The sequence below is a fragment of the Lutjanus erythropterus genome, chromosome 21 (genome assembly GCF_056507025.1).
Source record: "Lutjanus erythropterus isolate fLutEry1 chromosome 21, fLutEry1.hap2, whole genome shotgun sequence".
Taxonomy (NCBI): domain Eukaryota; kingdom Metazoa; phylum Chordata; class Actinopteri; order Lutjaniformes; family Lutjanidae; genus Lutjanus; species Lutjanus erythropterus.
In genome coordinates, this window is record NC_139337.1 from 32657187 (window position 1) to 32669010 (window position 11824).

General features: G+C 43.1%; 1 protein-coding gene across 4 annotated transcripts in view; it reads left to right on the plus strand.

Moving 5' to 3' along the window:
* Positions 1-11824, plus strand: part of LOC146307941 (receptor-type tyrosine-protein phosphatase mu-like) — a 131292-nt gene that overhangs the window by 45144 nt on the left and 74324 nt on the right. For all 4 annotated transcript variants that reach the window (XM_084747300.1, XM_084747301.1, XM_084747302.1 and 1 more), the window contains exons 6-9: positions 121-236; positions 673-847; positions 3810-3922; positions 5499-5679. In XM_084747300.1, the coding sequence (XP_084603426.1) occupies positions 121-236; positions 673-847; positions 3810-3922; positions 5499-5679 (585 nt within the window). The remainder of the gene's footprint in view (positions 1-120; positions 237-672; positions 848-3809; positions 3923-5498; positions 5680-11824) is intronic.

The window sequence follows — 11824 nt, forward strand, 5'->3', positions numbered from 1 at the left end:
TTTTCGCTGCCTGGCTCAAGAGATCAGGGGAAAAGGTTACTGTGATTTCATCAGTCAGGTGATGATGATGTCATCGGTGTGTGACCTCTGTCCTGTGTGTGTGTGTGTGTGTGTCCTCAGTGAGCACGCCTCACTTCCTACACATCAAAGGCGTGGAGGTGAACGCAGGACAGACGGCAACATTTCACTGCACCGTCAACGGACGACCACAGAACAACCTGCTGCTCTTCTTACAGGTAACCAGCCAGTCAATACATGGTCAATACGTGATCAATACATGGTCAATACGTGATCAATACATGGTCAATACATGGTTAATAAATGATCAATACATGGTCAATATGTGGTCAATACGTGATCAATGCATGGTCAATATGTGATCAATAAATGATCAATACATGGTCAGTGCTGCACTGTGTGTAGTATTCTGCATAACACTGTGTAGTACACTGTGTAGTACAGTATGTAGTACAGTGTGTAGTACAGTGTGTAGTACAGTGTGTAGTACTGTGTGTAGTACCGTGTGTAGTACAGTGTGTAGTACCGTGTGTAGTACAGTGTGTAGTACAGTTTATAGTACCGTGTGTAGTACAGTGTGTAGTATAGTTTGTAGTACACTGTGTAGTACAGTGTGTAGTAGTACTCTGATGTTCTGTGTTCTCTGATCAACAGGGGATGGGTGGTCGTCAGGCAGTCGTCAGGGAAACCAAACCGGTGAACTCTCGGCGTTATGTGGCGAGCTTCGACGTGGAGAACACGACCAAAGGCGACTCTGGACGCTATCGCTGCATCGCCAAATCAGAGCGAGGGGTGGGCGTGTCCTCCTATGCTGACCTCACAGTCAAACGTGAGTCCTGTCCTCTGATTGGCTAAAAACGTCTCCACCTCTCTGTGTCTCCACCTCTCTGTCTCCACCCATCTCTCTGTTTCCACCTGTCTCTGTGTCTTTACCCGTCTCTCTGTCTCCACTCGTCTCTCTGTCTCCACCTCTCTGTCTCCACCCGTCTCTCTGTTTCCACCTGTCTCTGTGTCTTTACCCGTCTCTCTGTCTCCACTCGTCTCTCTGTCTCCACCCGTCTCTCTGTATCCACCCGTCTCTCTGTTTCCACCTGTCTCTGTGTCTTCACCCGTCTCTCTGTTTCCACTCGTCTCTCTGTCTCCACCTCTCTGTCTCCACCCGTCTCTCTGTCTCCACCCGTCTCTCTGTTTCCACCTGTCTCTGTGTCTTCACCCGTCTCTCTGTTTCCACTCGTCTCTCTGTCTCCACCTCTCTGTCTTCACCCGTCTCTCTGTTTCCACCTGTCTCTGTCTCCAGCCGTCTCTCTGTCTCCACCTCTCTGTCTCCACCGTCTCTCTGTTTCCACCTGTCTCTGTCTCCAGCCGTCTCTCTGTCTCCACCTCTCTGTCTCCACCCGTCTCTCTGTTTCCACCTGTCTCTGTGTCTCCACCCGTCTCTCTGTTTCCACCTCTCTGTCTTCACTCGTCTCTCTGTTTCCACCTCTCTGTCTCCACCCGTCTCTCTGTTTCCACCTGTCTCTGTCTCCAGCCGTCTCTCTGTCTCCACCTCTCTGTCTCCACCCGTCTCTCTGTCTCCACCTGTCTGTCTGTCTCCATCAGATCAAAGCTGCAGTTTGTCACATTTTTATTTTAATGACTCCATCGTCAAACGAGGAAACGTTTTATTAAAGCTGCTCACCTCGTTACTGACTCTGTGTGTGTGTGTGTGTGTGTGTGTGTGTGTGTGTGTGTGTGTGTGTGTGTGTGTGTGTGAGCCTCATTAAAAAGTCCGTCTTCTCTTTAAAAAGGAGAATCAGCGGCATTTTGTCAGAGTGTGTGCGTTTGTGAAGATGAATCGTTCCAAAGTAAAAGCCTCCTTTTTCCTTCCTGTTTGCAGCCTGTCAGAGGGTTAGCGTGATGCTAACCCCGGCTGCTAACACACACACACACACACACACACACACACACACACACAGGTAGACAGTGTGTTAATGATGACTCATTAAACGAGGTGTGTTGCCGTGTGACGGAGCTGTCAGGCGACTCAGAAACATCACTTTCATCTCTGCGTGTTGAAGGAGGATTCTGGGTATTTTCCTTTCCCATCATGCCGATCTGTTCGGTGCAGAGACACAGTGAGAATGAAGGTGAAGATTATTTTTTAAATTGTGTTCTCTTCATGTGAAGATCATAATCAAAGTTTTCATCTCTCACCTGCTCATGTTTGTATCTTTGGTTCCAGTTCCAGATGAGTTCATCAGCAGCCTGCAGCTGCTGGATCTGTTTTATTTTCTATATGTTTACAATCAAATCAATCAAAATCATCTTTACTGATCAAATTCAACTTAATCAGATTTATTGGCACAGTGTTTTTATGGACGCACATTTCTGCCATTGAAACAAAAATCTACAGATACGTGCAGAGGTTCAGTTGGTTCTTCTGGATGTTCTGGGTCTGTCTGAGGGGTTAGTGCTGGTCCTTGTTCAGGTTCTATGGAACTGTGTTTAAATGAGGTTCTAGAGATCTAGAACAAGTTTGAGTTTCTAGAGATCAGCCATGGAGTTCAGGTGGTTCCTGATGAGGTCCCCAGGATCTTTGAAGAGATTTTAGCTTTCCTAAATAAGGTTCTACGGATCTACGAGAGAGTTGTATTCTTCTTTGAAAAGATTATAGAGGTTCTGATGAAGGTTCTAGTGATCCTTGATTAGTTTCTAGTGAGGTTCTAGGCACCTTCAGGAGGGTTTAGTTCTTCTTCATGATGTTCTAGATGTCAGTGAGGAGGGTTTTTAGTAGTCCCAAAGATGTTCTAGAGATTTCTGAGGGTTCCTTGATGAGTGTCCAGGGATCTTCAATGGTTTCATCTGGATCTTGATGAGGTTCTAGGTTTGGTGATTTAGGATCTTTCAGGAAACTTTAATGAGGTTCTTCATGTCAGTGAGGAGGATTTTAATGGTTCTAAAGACATTCTAGAGTTATACGAGGGTTTCTATTGGTCCTTGATGAGGTTCTAGGTACCTTTTTGGAGATGCTGAAGATTATTCATGGGGTTCTAGTTGTCCTTAACGAGCTCATGGGGATCTGTGAGACATTCAGAAGAGTTCCAGAAGGAACTTTATGTTTCTCTCTGTTTTTATTCATGTTTCATTTGTTTATTTGCACGACAACAGTAAACACACTGCGGCTGTTTGTCACACACACTGACACACACACACACACACACACACACACACACTGACACACACACACACACACACACACACTGACAGGTGAGGAGGTGTTTGTTGGTCACATGACCTGACATATATCCCACAATCGCTGGCGGGTAAACCCCTGATTGAACTGTCAGTCAAACTTTGTGCAGTGTGTGTGTGAAATAGTGTGTGTTTATCTCACTCACACAGACACACACACACACACACACACACAGACACACACACACACACACACACACACACACACACACACACACACACACACACACACAGAGCTGAGTATTAACCTGCACGTTACATGATAACACGCATCATTACACATGTATCCTACTTACTACGTGTGTGTGTGTGTGTGTGTGTGTGTGTGTGTGTGTGTGTGTGTGAGAGAGAGAGAGAGAGAGAGAGAGATGAAGTGGGTCAGGAGGAAGTAGAGCAGTACCACCGGGGATTCTGGGTAATGGAATCCAGGTCTGTGGTGATTCGCCGAAGGTCACGAATATTAATTAACTCGTTAACTCCTTCCTCCCTCGTTAAGACAGATCTGTGTGTGTGTGTGTGTGTGTGTGTATTAAACTCTTCTCGTTGTGTTTGTCCCTCAGAGCCTCCCGTACCGATCGCTCCTCCTCAGCTGACAGCGGTGGGCGCCACCTACCTGTGGATCCAACTCAACGCCAACTCCATCAACGGAGACGGACCAATCATTGAGCGAGAGGTGACACGTCATTAGATATTAGTTGGTGCTGGTTAAATGTTGGTTTGATATTGGTTTTTGATGTTCTCAACAATGTTCTGGTAGGCCTGGCTTTCCTATCAGCTGATATTGATAATTATCGATCATGTTGGTTGTGACCGACTGCAAAGGATGGAAGCGATTTATACAAAATAAAACATCAATATTTTTGAACAAAACACTTTAGTATCAATAGACTGTAGGGATCAATAATCATTAGTAACGTGGATCTAAGTTCTCAAACAAATAACAGAACAGCTAGAACAGTCTGATAAGTTCAGAAAACACATCATTTTATTGTAACCCAGGGAAATATCCCAAATCTATCACAATATCTAATCTCATGTCGTGATATGAGACGTCTCCGTCTCCGTCTCCGTCTGTCTCACATCCTGACAGCTTTTATCCTGTTTTGGTTTTGTTACATCTTTTTGTCTTGTCAGGTCTTTATGTCTCCATCTTGTTACGTCACTTGGTAACGTCTTTATGTTACATAACTTATCAAGTCTTTCAGTCATTTTCTTCCTGCAGTGAAACTAAAGTAACACGTCTGTTTTGAAAATGTAAGACGGTACACATATTTTTGTTTAGATGTAGGGAGTAAAAGTAAAACATTGTCAGAAAAATAAATACTCAAGTAAAGTAAAGATACCTGAAAACTCTACTTAAGTACAGTAATGAAGTATTTGTATTTAGTTCCCTCTCTGGATGTGTGTGTGTCTGTTGGTCCTTGGAGAGACGGACTCTGTGATGAGCTTCAGGTGACAACTGACCCGGCATGTCAGACCGTTAGGGGGGTCACATGGTTCTCGATCAGGATCTTTGAGGGTTTTCTTGTAGACAGAACATCTGATTTGTGGAGATCTGAAATATGTCTCAGATGGTCCTTGACGAGGTTCTAGGAATTGTTTAGGGGTCTCTGGTGGTCATTGATTAGGTTTAATTATCTGCTTGTGATTCTAGTGGAGCTCAAGAAGGTTCTAGTGATCTTTGAGTAAGTTTAAGTGTCCTTGATATGGAAATCTGAAAAGTCTTTCTAGTGATCCTTGATGAGTTTCAAGAGATGAATGAGGAGGTTCTAGTGATCCCTAGGGTTTCATCTGGTCCTTGATGTGGTTCTAAGTAATTTGTAGAGTTTTGAGGCTTTAGTGATATTTTGTGAGGTTCTAGTGGTCAGTGATGAAGATTTTACTCATCCTAAAGATGTTCTAGAGATTTATGGGGGTCATTAATGTCCTTGATGAGTTTTGATGGATACGTGCAGAGGTTCAGTTGGTCCTTGTGGATGTTCTGTGTATGTCTGAAGGATTAGTGGTGGTCCTTGTTCAGGTTCTATTGACCCATGTCTAAATGAGGTTCTAGAGATTTATAAAAAGTTGTAGTTATCTTTGATAACATTCACTTGGTCTTAGTGGTCCTTGACGAGGTTCTAGTGATCTGACATGGGGTTCATGTGTTCCGTGAGGAGGGGAGGTGGTCAGGACCGATGACTTTACTCAGTTTTATAAACGTTCATAGAAAGCTGATTTCTTCCTGTAAGCGGTGGTTTGTTTTTCAGGTGGAGTATCGCACCATGTCAGGTATGTTGATCGACACCACGCCCGTCGATAAGCCCACACACAAGATCGGACACCTTGACCCTGACACCGAGTACGAGATCAGCGTGCTGCTCACCAGGCCCCTGGATGGAGGCACAGGAAACCCCGGACCACCTCTCCGAGCCAGGACCAAGTGTGCAGGTGAGTCAGAGTGAGGTCACATGGTCAGAACCTGCTGCTGCTGCTGCTGATGATGATGATGGTGATGGTGTTGATGATGATGATGATGATGATGATGATGATGATGATGATGATGGTGTTGATGATGATGGTGTTGATGATGATGATGATGATGATGATGGTGTTGATGATGATGATGATGATGATGATGATGATGATGATGATGATGATGGTGTTGATGATGATGATGATGATGATGGTGTTGATGATGATGATGATGATGATGATGATGATGATGATGGTGATGATGATGGTGTTGATGATGATGATGATGATGGTGTTGATGATGATGATGATGATGATGATGGTGTTGATGATGATGATGATGATGGTGTTGATGATGATGATGGTGTTGATGATGATGATGATGATGGTGTTGATGATGATGATGATGATGATGATGATGATGATGATGATGATGGTGTTGATGAGGGTTCAGACCTTCCTCCACTTCCTTAACTCAGTTTTCTGCTGTAATGTCCTTCTACTAGCAGCTAACTGCTAGCAGCTAACTGCTAGGCTACACTCACACACTGAGCTCATTAGGAGGTTAATGGTGGAGTCATTAGTGTAGCGTGTCGTGCTAGGCTGCGTTAGCACTGAGCTCATCAGGTGGCTAATGGTTAACAGTGAGGTCATTAAGACAGTGAGCCTGGCTAGGCTTCGTTAGCGCCACACTCATTAGCTCTTAATGGCTAGACTGTACACATCAGCGTAGCATGCTAACTGTTTACCTCATCCATCTCCTGAGTGAACACACACACACACACTGCTGCAGGTGTGTGTGTGTGTGTGTGTGTGTGTGTGCCCTGTGGGTGCAAACAAACACCAAACAGTATGTGATTACTAATTAGTGCACTAATTACACAGGTGCAACAGTCTCACTGCTGCAGCTCTTGCTCTCTCTCTCTCTCTCTCTCTCTCTCTCTCGCTCTCTCTCTCTCTCTCTCTCTCGCTCTCTCTCTCTCTCTCCCTCTCTCTCTCTCGCTCTCTCTCTCTCTCTCTCTCTCTCTCTCGCTCTCTCGCTCTCTCTCTCTCGCTCTCTCTCTCTCTCTCTCTCTCTCTCTCTGTTAATCGCTTTATTTTTTAGTTTTGATTTTTTACATTTTTAAATTATTGATGATTTAGATTCTGTGATATTTTATTTTGTCTTTTTTTCATGTTTGAGGTTGTGATTATAATTTGATCTTCTACAAAGGAAATATGTCCTAACTGTTCCTCCTTTGTTTATTTGTTTTCATCTGGTTTATTAAATTATCATAATTCCTTCTATGGTGGAATTTAAACAAAACATTTAAACAATATAGAAAGAAACTCCAAATAATAAACACTGGCAGATAAAACTGTACATTAAAACAAAGCATGCAGTGATTGAATGTGTGTGTGTGTGTGTGTGTGTGTGTGTGTGTGTGTGTGTGTGTGTGTGTGTGTGTGTGTGTGTGTGTGTCAGGTTTCAACATGTCCGTCCCTCAGACCTGCTGTTACACGTCCGTCTTCATCAGCCCTCAGGGTTCTGTCATGTCTCTGGTATGTTCTCATTAACACGTTCTGCAGCTGACAACAGGCTCTCTGACTGTAACCCCGCCCCCACGTGACCCCGCCCCTTATGTGACCCCGCCCCCCAGACACTCACCAGGCTGACTCTTACATGCTCCATCATTCTGAGTTCTAGAGGGTCTGTGAACAGGTTCTTGTGGTTCCTCGGGAGGTTCTCTGGATTTCAGAGTTCAGACAAACAACCAAGCTAAATACAATGAGAACGTTCCTTCAGTATTGTTCTAAATGTTAAGAGAACTCTTTATGAGGGAACCAGAGCAGGTTCTTACATGATCTTCATGAATTTTATTTGCAAGTTTTTCGTAGAACCTATTTTTGTTCTAGTGCTCATCAGTGAGGTTGTAGAGAATCATGGAAGGAAAGACAGGGGGTTCTTTTAGTCCCTGTGGTTCTAGAGATCCGTGTGGAGGTTACAGTGGTTCTTCTGTAGTGTAATTCTGTCCCATAATGCAACAGGTTCCGGGGGTCCCTGATGAGGTTCTGGTGTTTCTTAATGAGTTTCCAGAAGTTCTTGAATGCAGATAAGATTGTGGTGGTCCTTGATTAAATTCCAGTTCTTGAAGAGGTTCTGGTGGTCTTGAATGTTCTTGAGGTTCTTATAGAGGTCATACAGATCTGTGAGGAGATAGTTGGAGTTCTTGGTGTCATCATTCAGGTTTTTGAAGAGGTTTATGGGTTCCATAAAGGTTCTTGTGGTCTGTCAGACTGTTTTGGGTTCTAGATGAGAAAATAAAATGAGTCTGTCAGTCTGATTGTTCCTTTGTTGTAACCTCCACCCCTCTGGGACTGTCAGCAGATTAAACCAAACGCTCCTCTGAGATCCACGACAGGAAACATGAAGAAAGAAACAAATGTGTGTGTGTGTGTGTGTGTGTGTGTGTGTGTGTGTGTGTGTGTGTGTGTGTGTGTGTGTGTGATTGACAGCCAGCAGAGCTCAGTGTGTCACTGTGTGTGTGTTTCTGTCACACACACACACTCTCGCTCTGATGACACTCGTCTCCGTCTTCAACTTTTTTATTTATTCATTTTACTTCCAATAAATAATAAACCAGCTGTGTGTGTGTGTGTGTGTGTGTGTGTGTGTGTGTGTGTGTTCAATAATAAATCAGCGTGTCCATCATACAAGCTTTAGGACTTAGAGCTCAGTGAGGCGACTCAGCGTGGCGGCAGACAAACAGGAAGTCGCTGTGAGCGTCTTCGTGTTTCTGCTCCTTCGTCTCTTCATATGTGATGTCATCGTGACCATCAGCTGTGTTTCGCCCTGGATTTTGCCTCTCAGGCAGCGTACGAGCTGTCCTGCTGTCTTAGTAGGGGACACTCTCGATGGACCGCTGTGACCTGCAAGGTGATGGTCACATGACTCAAGCTAGTTTTTGTTAGCACTGCTAGCTTGTTGACTGGTACTGTGAATGGATTCACAGCAGCCAACTTCCTGCTGGTTAAATGTTTTACTAAATGTAGATTCATGGACGTAGAGCTGCGCCATTTTGGAAAAAACAGATTTTTTTAACCCTGTGATATATATGTGATATATATGTGATATATATGTGATATATATGTGATATATATGTGATATATATGTGGTATATATGTGATATATATGTGGTATATATGTGATATATATGTGGTATATATGTGATATATATGTGATATATATGTGATATATATGTGATATATATGTGATATATATGTGGTATATATGTGATATATATGTGGTATATATGTGATATATATGGGGTATATATGTGATATATATGGGGTATATATACTGCTGCCATCTTGTGGACAGTTAACCTGCACTGATCTTGTGACTCACTCCAGATGCAGCGGCGTGGTCTGCTTTGGCTAACTGATTAAGAACCATTGTGATTGGTGGATCGCCGCGTGCAGTGTGTGTGTCAGGTACCCTGGAAATGAGATGAGAACACGTTTAGGTCATTTGCCTCCATCGTAGGACCTGTGATGTGACTGTTGTGCACACGTACATGACGATGACGATGCTCAAACAATATGTTGTGCAGCTCTACATGGACGTATGCCTTCTTGGACTTTGATCAACGTTTTCTGACATATTCTGGATCAAACAATTAATTGATTAGTGGAAAAATTATTGCCAGATTGATCACTAGTTGAAAAATAGATGCAAACATGTGAAAACAGGTGAACTCCACCTTCACCATCGATACCACTGACAAACTACAGTCATTCTGTGTGGAGCGTTGGAACATTGGACAGGTGTACCGAGACAGGTGTACCGAGACAGGTGTATCGAGACAGGTGTACCGAGACAGGTGTATCGAGACAGGTGTACCGAGACAGGTGTACCGAGACAGGTGTATCGAGACAGGTGTACCGAGACAGGTGCACCGAGACAGGTGTACCGAGACAGGTGTATCGAGACAGGTGTACCGAGACAGGTGTACCGAGACAGGTGTATCGAGACAGGTGTACCGAGACAGGTGTACCGAGACAGGTGTATCGAGACAGGTGTACCGAGACAGGTGTACCGAGACAGGTGTATCGAGACAGGTGTATCGAGCTCGAGTGAAATGAACAGTGTGATGACCTGAGATTCATTAAGAAAATCAAAATTAAAACAAAAGTAGTCGGCTCTTTTTTATGTGACGTAAACTTTAAATATCAAATTATAATCCACACACACACACACACACACACACACACACACACACACACACACACACACACAGGTCAGCATTGGTCATGAAAATAAAAACATTTCTCTGTCTGTCAGTGTGTGTGTGTGTGTGTTAACATCCATTAAAGTGTGTGTGCTGTTTGTCGAGGCTTTTAGAAAATATCACATGAATATTTTACTCTCATTCTCTCTTTTCACCTCAGATTTTCACGCTCTGCTCGTCCATGCAGACCCCTCGCACTTTATCTTTCACTGCTTTTACTTCTCTTTCTGTATTTTTATCCTTTTTTTCCATTTCACTGTCTGAATGGAAAACTGCTGCCTTTTTGTCCATCTGTCTGTCCATCTGTCTGTCCATCTGTCCGTCTGTTTGTCTGTCTGTCCGTCTGTCTGTTTGTCCGTCTGTCTGTCTGTCTGTCTGTCTGTCCGTCCGTCCGTTGTCTCTCCACTGGGTTTGTCCGGAGCTCACATCAGCGTGGAACACTTCCAAATACTCAGAAAATCTACACAAACCTTCATTGTCTTCAGACGGACAAACGAGGGTTTTGGAAGGTGACAGTGTCCCTCCTTGTTCTCAGAGTCGGACACGTTCCACACACTGACAGGAAACACACAGCGTTCTTATAGATGGGAACTGTTCATGACAGAATCCACGTTACAGTTGGAAATTCTGAGTTCTTTCTGTAGGAAGAATTAATGATCAATTAATCAATTAATCTTTCTTAAAAAATCTTAAAACCAAACAACACAGGTGCTAACTAGAACCGTATTCGGTTCTTCAGCTTGTCTCCATACCCAGAGGAGAACCATGTTTGGTTCCTGTTATAACTAGGACTGAATGATTTGGGAAAATAATCTAATTGTGATTTTTTTCTCCAGTATTGTCATTTAACATGCGATTTTTATTGTTATTATTAATCCTCTTTTTTCCCCAACAAAACGTCATGAATTATTTTAATATGGCGAACAAAATATTAGATACATTTGGTATAAAATGTTTTTCCCACAGGCTGGGTGTCTTTGTTAGAATTAAAAGATGTCAAAATAAGATGCAAGAGTTGAAATTAATAACATTTTTTATTTAACTGCTCATTACAGAAACATAACAGCAACAATGTATGTATAAAAAAAACTTTATATGTATATGTACATATATATATATATATATATATATATATATATATATGTATATATGTGTGTGTGTGTGTGTGTGTGTGTGTTTGTGTGTATGCGTGTGTGTGTGTGTGTGTGTGTGTGTGTGTTTGTGTGTATGCATGTGTGTGTGTGTGTGCGTGCGTGCGTGCGTGCGTGTGTGTGCGTGCGTGTGTGTGTGTGTGTGTGTGTGTGTACCTTCTTGGTGAACAACAGTTAAACAGTAAACACACACTGAACACTTTCACACTGGGTTTTTATTTATTAGTTTCAACACAAGATAATTCAGTGTTTTTCATAAAGAAATACAGGCGTCACCTGTCTGATTCCGCCGCCGGGCTCGACTGCGTCACGTTACGCCTGCAGAACGACCTCCGGAGCTGATCGCAGCCTTTCCAGACGGTGCTTATGATCCCAGCAGAACCTCCGCTCTGCTACGCTTCGATTACAGCCAAATATGTTTTTGATAGAAGCTGTTGAGCTGCTGCAGGTCAAAGTCAGAGACAGCATAAAGAATCTGTCCAGTTTCAAACTAAAAATCCAGCGCAGGCTAAACATCAGGCAAACAAATATAAATATTGAATAACGTCGCCTGCTCACCCATGGTAGAAGAAAAACCAAAAAAAAAAAACAAATCAACAAACAAAATTAGTCTTTACTGCTGAAACCCTTCAGAAACACATGTCAGCGTAAAAAGACACGTCTGAATCCAAAATAATCATCGTTTGATCCAAACTAACG